At 52.0% G+C, this 18,925-nt stretch overlaps 1 protein-coding gene across 1 annotated transcript in view; it reads left to right on the top strand.

Moving 5' to 3' along the window:
- Window positions 1-18,925, top strand: part of SLC37A1 (solute carrier family 37 member 1) — a 198,728-nt gene that overhangs the window by 161,659 nt on the left and 18,144 nt on the right. Inside the window, exon 19 of the mRNA XM_086935868.1 lies at window positions 14,363-14,427. Within this exon, the coding sequence (XP_086791994.1) occupies window positions 14,363-14,427 (65 nt within the window). The remainder of the gene's footprint in view (window positions 1-14,362; window positions 14,428-18,925) is intronic.

Genomic DNA, 18,925 nt, shown 5'->3' on the forward strand with positions numbered 1-18,925 from the left:
TGCAGCACACTCTGGCCTCATCTTCAAATACCACAAGTGCAGCGCGCACTGGCCTCTTCTTCAGATACCACAACTCACAAGTGCAGCGCGCACTGGCCTCTTCTTCAGATACTACAACTCACAAGTGCAGCACACTCTGGCCTCATCTTCAAATACCACAACTCACAAGTGCAGCGCGCACTGGCCTCTTCTTCAGATACCACAACTCACAAGTGCAGCACACTCTGGCCTCATCTTCAAATACCACAACTCACAAGTGCAGCACACTCTGGCCTCATCTTCAGATACCACAACTCACAAGTGCAGCCCACTCTGGCCTCATCTTCAAATACCACAACTCACAAGTGCAGCACACTCTGGCCTCATCTTCAGATACCACAACTCACAAGTGCATCGCGCACTGGCCTCATCTTCAGATACCACAACTCACAAGTGCAGCACACTCTGGCCTCTTCTTCAGATACCACAACTCACAAGTGTAGCACGCACTGGCCTCATCTTCAGATACCACAACTCACAAGTGCAGCGCGCACTGGCCTCTTCTTCAGATACCACAGCTCACAAGTGTAGCACACTCTGGCCTCATCTTCAGAAACCACAACTCACAAGTGCGGCACGCACTGGCCTCATCTTCAGAAACCACAACTCACAAGTGCGGCACGCACTGGCCTCATCTTCAGATACCACAAGTCACAAGTGCAGCACACTCTGGCCTCATCTTCAGATACCACAAATCACAAGTGCAGCACACTCTGGCCTCATCTTCAGATACCACAAGTCACAAGGGCAGCACACTCTGGCCTCATCTTCAGATACCACAAGTCACAAGGGCAGCACACTCTGGCCTCATCTTCAGATACCACAAATCACAAGTGCAGCACACTCTGGCCTCATCTTCAAATACCACAACTCACAAGTGCAGCACACTCTGGCCTCATCTTCAGATACCACAACTCACAAGTGCAGCACACTCTGGCCTCATCTTCAAATACCACAACTCACAAGTGCAGCACACTCTGGCCTCATCTTCAAATACCACAACTCACAAGTGCAGCACACTCTGGCCTCATCTTCAAATACCACAACTCACAAGTGCAGCACACTCTGGCCTCATCTTCAGATACCACAACTCACAAGTGCAGCGCGCACTGGCCTCATCTTCAAATACCACAACTCACAAGTGCAGCGCGCACTGGCCTCATCTTCAGATACCACACATCACAAGTACAGCACACTCTGGCCTCATCTTCAGATACCACAAATCACAAGTGCAGCGCGCACTGGCCTCATCTTCAAATACCACAACTCACAAGTGCAGCGCGCACTGGCCTCATCTTCAGATACCACACATCACAAGTACAGCACACTCTGGCCTCATCTTCAGATACCACAACTCACAAGTGCAGCACGGACTGGCCTCATCTTCAGAAACCACAACTCACAAGTGCAGCACACTCTGGCCTCATCTTCAAATACCACAACTCACAAGTGCAGCACACTCTGGCCTCATCTTCAGATACCACAAGTCACAAGTGCAGCACACTCTGGCCTCATCTTCAGATACAGGTGCGAGAAAAAGTCCTAGGACATCTAGGTGTGTGAGTGGACAATTAGGTCAGAGCAGTGATCAAGAAGGAACAATCGAAAAAGGTTATCAAATTTATATAAAAAGTATATTTTTATTCAATATATTTAAAAATCATATTAGAAATGACCAAAAGGCCAAACAATATGATGGGTAATAAAATTTCTTGTCAAAATTACTTACAGTTACAATAAACAAATCACTTAAAACTCATAATCCACAAAGTAAAAGAATATATTGACAGAAACATAGGAATAATCACATAATTAATGGAAAAAAGCATTAAAACTCGACGCGCGTTTCGGCAGAGGACCGCCTTCTTCAGGAGACACAGTTTAATTCCTGAAATATAGTTGTAAAAGAATATACATGTTATCTAAACATTCATAAATTCGTGTCAGCATATTAACCAAAATGTAACAGAATAGCAAAAAAGGACTGGTTTAATCTACATGTAATCTAACCCTCAAGTGCAGCACACTCTGGCCTCATCTTCAGATACCAGAACTCACACGTGGTGCACGCACTGGCCTCATCTTCAGATACCACAACTCACAAGTGCAGCGCGCACTGGCCTCTTCTTCAGATACCACAACTCACAAGTGTAGCACGCACTGGCCTCATCTTCAGATACCACAACTCACAAGTGTAGCGCGCACTGGCCTCTTCTTCAGATACCACAACTCACAAGTGTAGCACACTCTGGCCTCATCTTCAGAAACCACAACTCACAAGTGCGGCACGCACTGGCCTCATCTTCAGAAACCACAACTCACAAGTGCGGCACGCACTGGCCTCATCTTCAGATACCACAAGTCACAAGTGCAGCACGGAATGGCCTCATCTTCAGATACCACAACTCACAAGTGCAGCACACTCTGGCCTCATCTTCAGATACCACAACTCACAAGTGCAGCACACTCTGGCCTCATCTTCAAATACCACAACTCACAAGTGCAGCACACTCTGGCCTGATCTTCAAATACCACAACTCACAAGTGCAGCACACTCTGGCCTCATCTTCAGATACCACAACTCACAAGTGCAGCACGGACTGGCCTCATCTTCAGAAACCACAACTCACAAGTGCAGCACACTCTGGCCTCATCTTCAAATACCACAACTCACAAGTGCAGCACGGACTGGCCTCATCTTCAGAAACCACAACTCACAAGTGCAGCACACTCTGGCCTCATCTTCAAATACCACAACTCACAAGTGTAGCACGCACTGGCCTCATCTTCAGATACCACAAGTCACAAGTGCAGCACACTCTGGCCTCATCTTCAGATACAGGTGCGAGAAAAAGTCCTAGGACATCTAGGTGTGTGAGTGGACAATTAGGTCAGAGCAGTGATCAAGAAGGAACAATCGAAAAAGGTTATCAAATTTATATAAAAAGTATATTTTTATGCAATATATTTAAAAATCATATTAGAAATGACCAAAAGGCCAAACAATATGATGGGTAATAAAATTTCTTGTCAAAATTACTTACAGTTACAATAAACAAATCACTTAAAACTCATAATCCACAAAGTAAAAGAATATATTGACAGAAACATAGGAATAATCACATAATTAATGGAAAAAAGCATTAAAACTCGACGCGCGTTTCGGCAGAGGACCGCCTTCTTCAGGAGACACAGTTTAATTCCTGAAATATAGTTGTAAAAGAATATACATGTTATCTAAACATTCATAAATTCGTGTCAGCATATTAACCAAAATGTAACAGAATAGCAAAAAAGGACTGGTTTAATCTACATGTAATCTAACCCTCAAGTGTAGCACACTCTGGCCTCATCTTCAGATACCAGAACTCACACGTGGTGCACGCACTGGCCTCCTCTTCAGATACCACAACTCACAAGTGCAGCACGCACTGGCCTCATCTTCAGATACCACAACTCACAAGTGCAGCACACTCTGGCCTCATCTTCAGATACCACAACTCACAAGTGCATCGCGCACTGGCCTCTTCTTCAGATACCACAACTCACAAGTGTAGCACACTCTGGCCTCATCTTCAGAAACCACAACTCACAAGTGCGGCACGCACTGGCCTCATCTTCAGAAACCACAACTCACAAGTGCGGCACGCACTGGCCTCTTCTTCAGATACCACAACTCACAAGTGTAGCACACTCTGGCCTCATCTTCAGATACCACAACTCACAAGTGCAGCGCGCACTGGCCTCTTCTTCAGATACCATCACTCACAAGTGTAGCACACTCTGGCCTCATCTTCAGAAACCACAACTCACAAGTGCGGCACGCACTGGCCTCATCTTCAGAAACCACAACTCACAAGTGCGGCACGCACTGGCCTCATCTTCAGATACCACAAGTCACAAGGGCAGCACACTCTGGCCTCATCTTCAGATACCACAAGTCACAAGGGCAGCACACTCTGGCCTCATCTTCAGAAACCACAACTCACAAGTGCAGCACACTCTGGCCTCATCTTCAGAAACCACAACTCACAAGTGCAGCACACTCTGGCCTCATCTTCAGAAACCACAACTCACAAGTGCAGCACACTCTGGCCTCATCTTCAGATACCACAACTCACAAGTGCAGCACACTCTGGGCTCATCTTCAGATACCACAACTCACACGTGGTGCACGCACTGGCCTCATCTTCAGATACCACAACTCACAAGTGCAGCACGCACTGGCCTCATCTTCAGATACCACAACTCACAAGTGCAGCACACTCTGGCCTCATCTTCAGATACCACAACTCACAAGTGCAGCACGCACTGGCCTCATCTTCAGATACCACAACTCACAAGTGCAGCACGGACTGGTCTCATCTTCAGATACCACAACTCACAAGTGCAGCACACTCTGGTCTCATCTTCAGATACCACATCTCACAAGTGCAGCACGGACTGGCCTCATCTTCAGATACCACAACTCACAAGTGCAGCACGCACTGGCCTCATCTTCAGATACCACAACTCACAAGTGCAGCACACTCTGGCCTCATCTTCAGATACCACAACTCACAAGTGCAGCACGCACTGGCCTCATCTTCAGATACCACAACTCACAAGGGCAGCACACTCTGGCCTCATCTTCAGATACCACAAGTCACAAGGGCAGCACACTCTGGCCTCATCTTCAGAAACCACAACTCACAAGTGCAGCACACTCTGGCCTCATCTTCAGAAACCACAACTCACAAGTGCAGCACACTCTGGGCTCATCTTCAGATACCACAACTCACACGTGGTGCACGCACTGGCCTCATCTTCAGATACCACAACTCACAAGTGCAGCACGCACTGGCCTCATCTTCAGATACCACAACTCACAAGTGCAGCACACTCTGGGCTCATCTTCAGATACCACAAGTCACAAGGGCAGCACACTCTGGCCTCATCTTCAGATACCACAAGTCACAAGGGCAGCACACTCTGGCCTCATCTTCAAATACCACAACTCACAAGTGCAGCACGGACTGGCCTCATCTTCAGAAACCACAACTCACAAGTGCAGCACAATCTGGCCTCATCTTCAAATACCACAACTCACAAGTGTAGCACGCACTGGCCTCATCTTCAGATACCACAAGTCACAAGTGCAGCACACTCTGGCCTCATCTTCAGATACCACAAGTCACAAGTGCAGCACACTCTGGCCTCATCTTCAGAAACCACAACTCACAAGTGCAGCACACTCTGGGCTCATCTTCAGATACCACAAGTCAAAAGTGCAGCATGGACTGGCCTCATCTTCAGATACCACAACTCACAAGTGCAGCACACTCTGGGCTTATCTTCAGATACCACAACTCACAAGTGCAGCACACTCTGGCTTATCTTCAGATACCACAACTCACAAGTGCAGCACGCACTGGCCTCATCTTCAGATACCACAACTCACAAGTGCAGCACACACTGAGCTCATCTTCAGATACCACAGTGCTGTCAGGAGAACAGCACCTGATCAGGCATCTCAGGGAGACCTCTGCAAGAGGAGGTGTTCACTGTCATACCAAAATGAGGTGGTTGTCCAGATTCCAGTTGTCAGTACTCTGCACCAATAAATTGTCAAAGGGTCGCTTGGCAGGACCAGGGCTGTGTGTATCCCAAAGCACGAGGGTCTGTTAGACGGACCGGGAGGGTCGGCCGAGGATAAGGGGAGAGGTCTCCGGGGAGAGCCGTCTCCAGCGATCGTACAGACAAGTAACTTCCCCCCACAGACGTACACCACACAAGGATAAGGTTCAACGATACTTCATAAGCAATTCTTTAAGTACGGTAAAATGGTACAAGGAGGTCTGGACTCAGGGGTCCCCTCGGTTCTGGTCTCTGGATTGGGAAAAGGGTAGCGGGACAGTCTTGTTACCAATCAGGTAGATGAAATAGCTCACAATCCTCGAGCTCGGCGTTCTAGATGATCGGGCCGCGGCGGAGCCAGCAGGTCCCGATGAAGGTGGTGATTACAAACGGTCCGCGGCCACGCCAGCAGGTCCCGACGACGATGAAGGTTTCAGAAGGTTGCGGCAGCGCCAGCAGGCAGGACGATAGTTCGTAAGGCAGGGCTACGGCAGCGCCAGTAGTCCGTCAAGGATGAGTTCTTCGCTGCGTCTCTCGACTCCAGGATACAACTGCCTTCCTGCTCTGGAGCTGCCCCAGTTATAGGTCTGGCGCCCTTTGATGTCCGGACCCTCGCACTTGGAGGTCGGGAGGTCCGGGATGAGGGAGTCCAGACACCCAGCGGGGGGGTGGAGCCAGCGCCCGGGGAGGCTGGGGGCGATCGGCACCTGGCGGGGGAGAGCTATCGACACCTCTTTCTCCCATTGACCTGCCAAGTAGTCCGCTCACCTCCTGGGTGGATGGTGGTGCCGGGATGTCGGGGCCTGGCCAGGCCCAGGGTTAGGGTCGATCGGAGGCCAGGCGGTCTCGTGGTGCTGTGTCCAAGATGGCGCCCAGGCCGGGCGAGAGGGCCGGTAGGGAATCGGGCCCATGAGGTGGAGATGTTCAGGGGCAGGGGTCCCATAGGAGACGGGAAACGGGTGGTTGTTGCGTGTAACATCTGAGGAGCCGGGCTCGGGCCTGGTCGTGCGGGGAGGGAGCAAGCCCTTCGTGTGGCCTGTCCAACATGCGTCCCCCCCAGCTGAAGGCAGGGAGAGTTACCCATCCTCTAGGGGACTCTACTCGTCGAGGCGGAAAAAGCGTGACAGGCCATCTGCGTTGGCGTGGTCTTGCCCGGGTCGATGTTCCACAGTGAAGTCCATCCCCTGCAGGGAGATGGACCAACGTAGTAGCTTCGGGTTTTCCCCCCGCATTTGCATTAGCCACTGCAGGGGCCGATGATCGGTCTGTACCCGGAAGTGGGTGCCGAAGAGATATGGCCGGAGCTTTTTGAGGGCCCACACCACGGCGAAGGCCTCCCTCTCGATGGTGCTCCAGCGTTGTTCTCGGGCCAGGAGTCGTCTGCTGATGAAAGCCACTGGTTGGTCAAGTCCTTCGGGATTCAACTGGGAAAGGACTGCCCCAATGCCATGGTCGGAGGCATCCGTTTGGACGATGAATTCCCGACTGTAGTCGGGGCCTGGAGCACAGGGGCGGAGCACATGGCGGCCTTCAGCTTCTCGAAGGCCGCTTGACAGTCTGGGGTCCAGTTGACCTTCTTTGGTTGGTTTTTGGATGTGAGTTCCGTGAGGGGCCCCACAATGCTGCCATAGTCCCTCACGAACCGCCGGTAGTAGCCTGTGAGTCCCAAAAAGGCGCGGACCTCGGTCTGGGTGATGGGGGGCTGCCAAGACTGGATGGCAGCGATCTTGAGTTGCAGAGGGGCCACCAGACCGCTTCCCACCTGGTGCCCGAGATAGGTCACGGACCCCTGGCCAATTTGGCATTTGCTGGCCTTGATCGTGAGGCCAGCTCGTTGGAGGGCCTGTAGCACTTCTCGGAGGTGGTGGAGGTGGTCAGACCAGTGGCGGCTGTACACAGCGATATCGTCCAGGTAGGCGGCGCTGAATTCTTCAAGCCCCGCCAGGACCTGGTTAACTAGCCGTTGAAATGTTGCTGGGGCATTCTTCATGCCGAATGGCATGACCTTGAAGTGATAGTGGCCATCAGGGGTGGAGAATGCAGATCGTTCTTGGGCTCGGGGTGTGAGACCGATCTGCCAGTAGCCCGCTGTCAGGTCGAAGATGCTGAGGTAGCGGGCAGCTCCCATGCGGTCGATTAGTTCATCTGCCCGGGGGATGGGGTGCGCGTCTGTTCTGGTGACCGCATTCAAGCCCCGGTAGTCGACGCAGAACCGGAGTTCCGGCGTGGTGCCGGGGGCGGCTGCTTTGGGGACCAGTACCACTGGGCTGGCCCAGGGGCTGTCGGAGGGCTCGATGACCCCGAGCGTGAGCATCCTGGCCACCTCCTCTTGGATGCAGGCCCGTACCCGATCTGGTACGCGGTAGGCCCAATGGCGGATAGGGGGACTGTCTCCCGTGTCCACGTCGTGTACGCACCAGGGGGTGACCCCTGGGGTGAGGGAGAACAGGGTGGCGAACTGCAGCAGGAGGTCTCGGCATCCTTGGCGTTGCTCCAAGGTGAGGGCCTCCGAGAGTCGGACCCCGTCCACGGAGCCGTCCTTCTCCCGAGTCCGCAGGAGGTCAGGGAGGGGTTCGGAGTCCTCCTCGGCTCCATTGTCCGTTGCCATCAGGAGGCTGAGTTCTGAGCGCACAAAATGGGGTTTCAGTCTATTAGCGTGGAGGACCCGGAGAGGGTTCCGTGAAGATTCCATATCGATGAGATAGGTGACAGGGCTCTTGCGCTCGATTACTTTGAAGGGCCCCGTCCACTTGTCTTGCAGGGCGCATGGTTCGGTGGGAGACATTACCCATACTTGTTGGCCGGGTTCAAATTCGATGGAGGAGGCATTTTGATCGTACCACCTTTTCATGTCCTCCTGACTGGCCTCCAAGTTTGCTTTTGCCATCTCTCTGAATCGTCTGGTCTGGTTGCGGAGGGTTAGGAGGTACTTGAAAACATCTGGAGGGTTCTTTAGAGGGGGCATTTCCCAGCCTTCTTTGACTAGGCTGAGCGGCCCACGTACCGGGTGTCCATACAAGAGTTCAAACGGGCTGAAGCCGAGGGACTTCTGGGGGACTTCTCGGTAGGCAAAGAGAAGGCACGGTAGTAGCACATCCCACTGGCGACGGAGGGGCTCTTCCAACCCCCCAATCATCCCTTTGAGCGTGCGGTTGAACCGCTCAACGAGTCCGTTTCCTTGAGGGTGATAGGGGGTCGTGAACCGGTAGGTGACCCCACACTGTTGCCAGAGGGACTTCATGTATTTTGAAATAAAGTTTGTGCCCCGGTCGCTGACGACTTCTCGGGGGAAGCCCACGCGGGAGAAGATCCCCATCAGGGCCCGGCCGACTACCGGGGCTGTCACAGTTCGCAGGGGAACAGCCTCGGGGTAGCGGGTGGCGTGGTCCACCAGTACTAGGATGAACCGATGTCCCTGTGCTGTACGGGGGTCCAGGGGTCCCACAATGTCTATCCCCACCCTCTCGAACGGGGTGGTGACCACTGGAAAAGGTTGCAGGGGTGCTTTCAGCTTGCGGCCGCTCTTCCCGCTGGCCTGGCACGTGGGGCAAGATCGGCAGTGCTGGAGTACAACGTTCCTCATCTTGGGCCAAAAAAAGTGGGTCACCAGGCGACTGTAGGTTTTATCCTGACCCAGGTGGCCAGCCAGGGGGACATCGTGGGCCAGGTTTAGCAAGAAGTCTCTAAAGCGGAGGGGCACCACTAGTACTCGACTGGCCCCTAACTCCGCGAGTCTCTGTTCGCTGTACAACAGGTCATTGTCCCAATAGACCCAATGGGTTCCGGAGGTATCCCCTGCGCTCTGAGCGAGGGCTTGTTGGCGGAGTCCCTCGAGGGAGGGACAGGTCCTCTGCTCTTGGCGAAACTGTTCTTGGGTGAGCCCCCCCTCCTGACGCCACTGATCCAGGCCGGGAAGGTCCTGAGGCTGAACGAGCTCCTCGGGAGTTTGTTCTGGGGGGACGGCACGGTCGGTGTCTTCTACTGGAGCGACCGGGGGAGGAGGTGCCGGCCATTCAGGTTCTTCGGGTCTGGGGGTGGCACGGGCAGCCATGGACCGGGTGGTTACGCACGCCCAGTCCGGGATGCCCAACATCCCCAGATGCTCTCTCCTCTCTACGGCGGCCCACGGGGAACTTTCAAGATCATTTCCCAGGAGACAGTCTACGGGGGCGTCATCTCGGACCGTCACTTTCAACATGCCGGAGACTCCTCCCCACTCGAAGGGGACGCAAGCCATCCGACATAGACTCTCCGAATTGTCGGCTGATCGGACAGGGCAGAGAATGTTCGGCAGGATCTGTTCTGGGGTCACCAGGTGACAGCGGACGGCTGTTACACTGGCCCCGGTGTCACGTAGGGCTTCAGCCCGGCGTCCATTAATGTTCACCCATTGACTGTACTTCCGGGTGTTGGCGGGTAGGGGGACCCGCGGGACCATGTCTCTTCCCCCTAGGCATGCTAGAACCATGGCGGCTGGTTCCCATTCTTGGTGTTCTTGCTCACATTCCTCATGCTCTTCGGAGATTTGTTCTTCCCCCAGGGCGGCGGCAGCCATCTGGCGGGGTCTCGGAGTCTGGCTCTGTGGACAATTTGGATCGTTTGCGTAGTGGCCGACTCGCTGGCATCGGTGACATGTGACATTGGCTCTGTATCCCGGCCGCGCCGGGGTGTTGCCCCGGTTGGCCGGGGGTGGGGTGCTGGTAGCGGGAGCGGCCGGGGCGTTGTCTCTTCCTCGTCCTTGGCCCCCTCCTCCTCCTCGGGGACGGTGCTGACCGTGGTGGTTCCGGTTCTGTTCATGGGACCCATTTCGGCCCACTCGGGTGATTTCCCACCGGTCAGCCTCGGCGGCGAGCTGCCGTGGATCAGTCAATTTACTGTCGAGGAGGTGCTGCCTGAGCTCGACGAAGCAGCTGTTTGATAGATGCTCCCATACCATGAGATTGAAAAGTTGCTCGTAAGTCGTTACGTTGCTTCCCTTGATCCAACCCTCGAAGGCCCGGCTGAAATAGTTCACGTATTCCACCCAAGTTGTACCCGGGATCCGGGTGCAGTCTCGGAACCTCTGGCGGTACATTTCGGGTGTGAGCCCATAGCGGGTGAGGAGGGCAGCTTTCATGTGGTCATAGGAGGTCATCAGATGGTCTGGAAGCTGTAGCAGGGCATCGCGGCCCTCATTGAGGAACCTCCCCCATAGACCGGCTCCCCAGTCGCTTCGATCGATCCGGTGGGAGGTCATAGCGATCTCGTAGGCCTTGAACCATTGCTGTATGTCGTCCTCTCGGAAATATTCTCGAACGACATCCTTGGGGATGTGTACCTTTTTTTCTGTTGCCCCCGGGGTGCGCGGTTGCTCGGGCACCCCTAATTCTTTGTTCTGCTTGCGTAAGTCTATCTCAGCTAGTTTGCGCTCGTGTTCATACGCCAGTCTCTTCTCTTCGAGCTCTCTTTGTCTCTGCTTCTCTTCCCGTTCTTCTCGGAGTCGCAGATGTTCCAGATTCAGTTTTTGTTCTGCTAATTTGAGTTCGCCATCCATTTTGAGCCGGGCCATTTCTAGTTCATGTAGTCGGGTTCTTTCTCGTTCTTGGATCTCATCTTGCGAGAGACCCGTTCTTCGCTCCTCGGGAGCCGTGGTGTCTTTTTCTGCTGCTGCGACATTTTGGACCGGGGGTCTGACGGCCCCGGTTTCTGCCCAAGACTCAATGGCGTGCTTGAAATCGTCTTTAGTATTCAGACCGGTGGTAGCGATACCTAGTTCAATGCAGAATTGTTTCAACTCACGATGGCTGTATTCTTCCAATTTCTCCATCTGGAATTTCTCGGTGGATCCGCTTTCTTTGGTTGTCATTGTGATTTCGTCGTGGGGTGAGCTACTCTCTGTACGATTATGCGTTGATTCGGATCGCGCCGCTGGCCACCAATGTTAGACGGACCGGGAGGGTCGGCCGAGGATAAGGGGAGAGGTCTCCGGGGAGAGCCGTCTCCAGCGATCGTACAGACAAGTAACTTCCCCCCCACAGACGTACACCACACAAGGATAAGGTTCAACGATACTTTATAAGCAATTCTTTAAGTACGGTAAAATGGTACAAGGAGGTCTGGACTCAGGGGTCCCCTCGGTTCTGGTCTCTGGATTGGGAAAAGGGTAGCGGGACAGTCTTGTTACCAATCAGGTAGATGAAATAGCTCACAATCCTCGAGCTCGGCGTTCTAGATGATCGGGCCGCGGCGGAGCCAGCAGGTCCCGATGAAGGTGGTGATTACAAACGGTCCGCGGCCACGCCAGCAGGTCCCGACGACGATGAAGGTTTCAGAAGGTTGCGGCAGCGCCAGCAGGCAGGACGATAGTTCGTAAGGCAGGGCTACGGCAGCGCCAGTAGTCCGTCAAGGATGAGTTCTTCGCTGCGTCTCTCGACTCCAGGATACAACTGCCTTCCTGCTTTGGAGCTGCCCCAGTTATAGGTCTGGCGCCCTTTGATGTCCGGACCCTCGCACTTGGAGGTCGGGAGGTCCGGGATGAGGGAGTCCAGACACCCAGCGGGGGGGTGGAGCCAGCGCCCGGGGAGGCTGGGGGCGATCGGCACCTGGCGGGGGAGAGCTATCGACACCTCTTTCTCCCATTGACCTGCCAAGTAGTCCGCTCACCTCCTGGGTGGATGGTGGTGCCGGGATGTCGGGGCCTGGCCAGGCCCAGGGTTAGGGTCGATAGGAGGCCAGGCGGTCTCGTGGTGCTGTGTCCAAGATGGCGCCCAGGCCGGCGAGAGGGCCGGTAGGGAATCGGGCCCATGAGGTGGAGATGTTCAGGGGCAGGGGCCCCATAGGAGACGGGAAACGGGTGGTTGTTGCGTGTAACATCTGAGGACCCGGGCTCGGGCCTGGTCGTGCGGGGAGGGAGCAAGCCCTTCGTGTGGCCTGTCCAACAGGGTCCAATGCCTCCTGCACGCAGGACAACATTTACAATCCAAACCATGAACGCTTATTCGAAATTAAGAATCATTGCAGAGAGCAAAAGGGAAACCAACATACTGATATAGAGTCTGCCTCATAGGAAAGCAAGGAAAAGCCTGTCATATATCTCAAAAAGGCACTTTTAATAGGTGTTCAAACAGTGAAAGGCACTTGCCTGACATGGTGTGAAATTAAGTAATAATGACAACAACCAATAGCTTTTGGTAAACACATGATGCATTATTTGGAGCAGTGCTAGAGACGACATCTGAGTGCATAATTAATGCTAACCTTAACCTTGAAACAAGAGAACAGCATTAGATCTTTGCTCCTGTTCAGCACAATGGACCCTTCAAAGTCACCCTCAGGGACAGGAAAGCGAGCACGAGTACCTGAAAATGCAAAAGAAATGACATCTAGTTTCAACACAGCAACACCATTGTGTCTATTTATGAAAAGAAAAGCACTGCAGAGGGATGCGCATGCAGACAGAACACTTTTAAAAGCCATGGTGCCTTCAGCTGGCAAAGCAAAGCCGGAAAGCCCCAGCAGATATACATTTGCAGCCTGGTTATGCTAATTCAAACACATGCAAATGAGCATTATTCTTATAAATAAATCTGTTCTCCGGCAGTCCTGGTTTCACCACCATACAAGCTGTCTCATATGGTGGAGCCGACGGCAGCTTCCCCATCGGAATACAGGGCCCGATTCACAGAACTAACTTAAGACAAAATCCTAAACTTACTACCATTTTGGTATTCACAGAAGGCACTTACTCATTTTGGTATTCACAGAAGGCACTTACTCATTTCGGTATTCACAGAAGTTAGGAGTCCTAACTTTAGGACTCCAAAAGACCTTCTGTGAATACCGAAAGTCTTAAAATTAGGATTTTTCTCAGTTTAGGAGTAGTAAAGTTAGGAATCCTAACTTTTAGGACTCCTAAACGCCTTCTGTGAATACTGAAAGTCTTAAAATTAGGATTTTTCTCAGTTTAGGAGTCCTAACTTTACTACCCCTAAACTGAGAAAAATTCAAATTTTAAGACTTTCGGTATTCACTCAAGGTCTTTTGGAGTCCTAAAGTTAGGACTCCTAACTTCTGTGAATACCAAAATGAGTAAGTGCCTTCTGTGAATACCAAAATGGTAGTAAGTTTAGGATTTTGTCTTAAGTTAGTTCTGTGAAACGAGCTCACAGACTTCACCCATGCTTTAAGGGGTGTGTGGGAGTGTAGAGGTGGCTCTCCAGACATGTGCCGTCTCGTGGTCGGAGCACTTTACAGGCGCACCTCAAACTCATTCTTTTTTGAGGGGTGGGGGGGTTATAACGCGACTAGACTGTTCGGTATCAGAGCGCTTTACATGAGCACCGGTTACTGACGGACACATTCATTTTTTGTTAGGCACGGGGAGATTAAGTGATTTGACCTGAATCACAGGATGTTGAGCGTCCCTGCTGAGACTCGAACCCGGTATCCCGCTTCGAGGTCGACCGCCCTAGCCGTTAGGCCACATTCTCTCCCCTTAGTGTGAGCTGCTAGCTGACGAGGGTCTGAGTTGCTCTAGGCATCCTCCATGTCCCCTCTTCTCAGTTTTTTGCATGTGAAATTATACCTTGACTGTCAGTGCTACTGCTCTCCCTCTGCATGCCTTCCAACTCTAGCCTCACACATGCGCAAGCCCCTCACACAGCTTTCAGAGAACCCCCATTCTTAGAGTGAGTTCTGACTGTTTTCTCACTTGTCCTTCTCTCTGCAGTTTCTGCTGCGTTTGATCCGGAAGGAGCTGACCTGCACCACTCCGCCGGCTGCTGACCACTCTGAGTAAGTTCTACCCTCCTTGTCCTGGACCGGACTCTGTGCTCCTCCTGTGTTTGCATGGCTGGGATGACATGTTTGAGGGTCTTGCATGGCTGGGGATGACATGTTTGAGGGTCTTGCATGGCTGGGATGACATGTTTGAGGGTCTTGCATGGCTGCGGATGACATGTTTGAGGTTCTTGCATGGCTGGGGATGACATGTTTGAGGTTCTTGCATGGCTGGGAATGGCATGTTTGATGGTTTTGCATGGCTGGGATGACATGTTTGAGGGTCTTGCATGGCTGGGGATGACATGTTTGAGAGCCCTGCATGGCTGGGATGACATGTTTGAGAGTCTTGCATGGCTGGGATGACATGTTTGAGAGTCTTGCATTGCTAGATATGACATGTTTGAGGGTCTTGCATGGCTAGGGTGACATGTTTGAGGGTCTTCCATGGCCGAGGATGACGTGTTTGAGGGTCTTGCATGGCTGGGATGACATGTTTGAGGGTCTTGCATGGCTGGGGATGACATGTTTGAGAGTCTTGCATGGCTGGGATGACATGTTTGAGAGTCTTGCATAGCTGGGATGACATGTTTGAGGGTCTTGCATGGCTAGGGTGACATGTTTGAGGGTCTTGCATGGCTAGAGATGACATGTTTGAGAGTATTGCATAGCTGGGGATGACATGTTTGAGAGTCTTGCATGGCTGGGATGACATGTTTGAGGGTCTTGCATGGCCGGGGATGACGTGTTTGAGGGTCTTGCATGGCTGGAGATGACATGTTTGAGGGTCTTGCATGGCTGGAGATGACATGTTTGAGAGTATTGCATGGCTAGGGGATGACATGTTTGAGAGTCTTTCATGGCTGGGATGACATGTTTGAGAGTCTTGCATGGCTGGGGATGACATGTTTGAGGGTCTTGCATGGATGGGGATGACATGTTTGAGGGTCTTGCATGACTGGGGAGGACATGTTTGAGGGTCTTGCATGGATGGGGATGACATGTTTGAGGGTCTTGCATGGCTGAGAATGACATGTTTGAGCATCTTGCATGGCCGGAGAAGACATAGTTGAGAGTATTGCATGGCTGTGATGACATGTTTGAGGGTCTTGCATGGCCGAAGATGACATGTTTGAGGGTCTTGCATGGATGGGGATGACATGTTTGAGGGTCTTGCATGGCTGGGAATGACATGTATGAGGACCTGCATGGCTGCGAATGACATGTTTGAGGGTCTTGCATGGCTGGGGATGACATGTTTGAGGGTCTTCCATGGCCGAGGATGACATGTTTGAGGGTCTTGAATGGCCGGGGATGACATGTTTGAGGGTCTTGCATGGCTGGGGATGACATGTTTGAGAGTATTACATGGCTGGGATGACATGTTTGCGGGTCTTGCATGGCTGGGGATGACATGTTAGAGGGTCTTGCATGGCTGGGGATGACATGTTTGAGGGTCTTGCATGGCTGGGGATGACGTTTGAGTGTCTTGCATGGCTGGGATGATGTTTGAGGGTCTTGCATGGCCTGGGATGACATGTTAGAGGGTCTTGCATGGCTGGGATGACATGTTAGAGGGTCTTGCATGGCTGGGATGACATGTTTGCGGGTCTTGCATGGCTGGGGATGACATGTTAGAGGGTCTTGCATGGCTGGGATGACATGTTAGAGGGTCTTGCATGGCTGGGATGACATGTTTTAGGGTCTTGCATGGCTGGGATGACATGTTTGCGGGCCTTGCATGGATGGGGTTGACATGTTTGAGGGTCTTCCATGGCAGAGGATGACATGTTTGAGGGTCTTGAATGGCCGGGGATGACATGTTTGAGGGTCTTGCATGGCTGGGGATGACATGTTTGAGAGTATTGCATGGCTGGGATGACATGTTTGCGGGTCTTGCATGGCTGGGGATGACATGTTAGAGGGTCTTGCATGGCTGGGGATGACATGTTTGAGGGTCTTGCATGGCTGGGGATGACGTTTGAGGGTCTTGCATGGCTGGGATGATGTTTGAGGGTCTTGCATGGCTGGGGATGACATATTTGAGAGTATTTCATGGCTGGGGATGACATGTTTGCGGGTCTTGCATGGCTGGGGATGACATGTTAGAGGGTCTTGCATGGCTGGGATGACATGTTTGAGGGTCTTGCATGGCTGGGATGACATGTTTGCGGGTCTTGCATGGCTGGGGATGACATGTTAGAGGGTCTTGCATGGCTGGGATGACATGTTAGAGGGTCTTGCATGGCTGGGATGACATGTTTGAGGGTCTTGCATGGCCGGGGATGACATGTTTGAGGGTCTTGCATGGCTGGGGATGACATGTTTGAGGGTCTTGCATGGCCGGGGATGACATGTTTGAGGGTCTTGCATGGCTGGGGATGACGTGTTTGAGGGTCTTGCATGGCTGGGTGTAGGAACTGGGGTCGCCAGTTCCCCGGGGGTAGCCTGGCACGAGCGGGTGGGCACCCGAAAGCTTAGGCGTTAAGTGACTACACAGCACACGCAACCACTGAGACAATAAAAAGCACGCAATGACTGACGCCACTCCAGTGAGTTTGATTAACAATCAAATAACTCTTATATAAGATTAAGGTTCAGGAGTGGAAAATCACAGTGTCAATTAATCATCAAAGCATTTCATAGGAGGGGAGAAAAGGGAGCAGTTCAATATCCAATTTAACATGTCGCAATAACATTCCATTAGGGAATTAGCATTTCATTAGTTAACAATGAACATTCCATGGAAGAATTAGCATGGACGACCAGCTCATCAGGCAAGGATGAGCAAACCCTGTAGCAAGTGTCCACAGGTCTTCAGGTAAGTAACCTGTTCAGTAGGAAAATCAATAAACGTCTCACGAGCAAGGGTGAACTTTACATAAAACTCCTTAGCAGGAATAATAACATTTCATTAATCCTAAATAACCATTTCCTTTACCATATGTGGGGAATTTCAGCAGGCAGGAATAAACATATCCTTAAGCAGGAATAAGCAGTGCATTAAATGATAAAACATTTCATTATAGGTAAAACATTTCATTAGCCCATAGTAAGCAGTACCTTCGATAACCGTAGGCCGGGAGTCCCCAACTTCCTTCGCGGCCTAAACACTTTAGGGAAAATCAGGCAACCTCTGACTGGGTGGGGATGACATGTTTTTAGAGTCTTGCATGGCTGGGGATGACATGTTTGAGAGTCTTGCATGGCTGGGATGACATGTTTGAGGGTCTTGAATGGCTGGGATGACATGTTTGGGAGACTTGCAAGGCCGGGGATGACATGATTGAGGGTCTTGCATGGCTGGGATGACATGTTTGAGGGTCTTGCATGGCCGGGGATGACATGTTTGAGGGTCTTGCATTGCTGAGGATGACATGTTTGAGAGTCTTGCATGGCTAGGATGACATGTTTGAGTGTTATGCATGGCTGGGGATGACATGTTTGAGGGTCTTGCATGGCCGAGGATGACATGTTTGAGGGTCTTGCATGGCCGAGGGTGACATGTTTGAGGGTCTTGCATGGCCGTGGATGACATGTTTGAGGGTCTTGTATGGCCGGGGATGGCATGTTTGAGGGTCTTGCTTGGCTGGGATGACATGTTTGAGGGTGTTGCTTGGCTGGGGATGACATGTTTGAGAGTCTTGCATGGCTAGGATAACATGTTTGAGTGTTATGCATGGCTGGGGATGACATGTTTGAGGGTCTTGCATGGCCGAGGATGACATGTTTGAGGGTCTTGCATGGCTAGGGTGACATGTTTGAGGGTCTTCCATGGCCGAGGATGACGTGTTTGAGGGTCTTGCATGGCTGGGATGACATGTTTGAGGGTCTTGCATGGCTGGGGATGACATGTTTGAGAGTCTTGCATGGCTGGGATGACATGTTTGAGAGTCTTGCATAGCTGGGATGACATGTTTGAGGGTCTTGCATGGCTAGGGTGACATGTTTGAGGGTCTTGCATGGCTAGAGATGACATGTTTGAGAGTATTGCATAGCTGGGGATGACATGTTTGAGAGTCTTGCATGGCTGGGATGACATGTTTGAGGGTCTTGCATGGCCGGGGATGACGTGTTTGAGGGTCTTGCATGGCTGGAGATGACATGTTTGAGGGTCTTGCATGGCTGGAGATGACATGTTTGAGAGTATTGCATGGCTAGGGGATGACATGTTTGAGAGTCTTTCATGGCTGGGATGACATGTTTGAGAGTCTTGCATGGCTGGGGATGACATGTTTGAGGGTCTTGCATGGATGGGGATGACATGTTTGAGGGTCTTGCATGACTGGGGAGGACATGTTTGAGGGTCTTGCATGGATGGGGATGACATGTTTGAGGGTCTTGCATGGCTGAGAATGACATGTTTGAGCATCTTGCATGGCAGGAGAAGACATAGTTGAGAGTATTGCATGGCTGTGATGACATGTTTGAGGGTCTTGCATGGCCGAGGATGACATGTTTGAGGGTCTTGCATGGATGGGGATGACATGTTTGAGGGTCTTGCATGGCTGGG

The sequence above is a fragment of the Lissotriton vulgaris genome, chromosome 8, assembly GCF_964263255.1.
Source record: "Lissotriton vulgaris chromosome 8, aLisVul1.2, whole genome shotgun sequence".
Classification (NCBI taxonomy): domain Eukaryota; kingdom Metazoa; phylum Chordata; class Amphibia; order Caudata; family Salamandridae; genus Lissotriton; species Lissotriton vulgaris.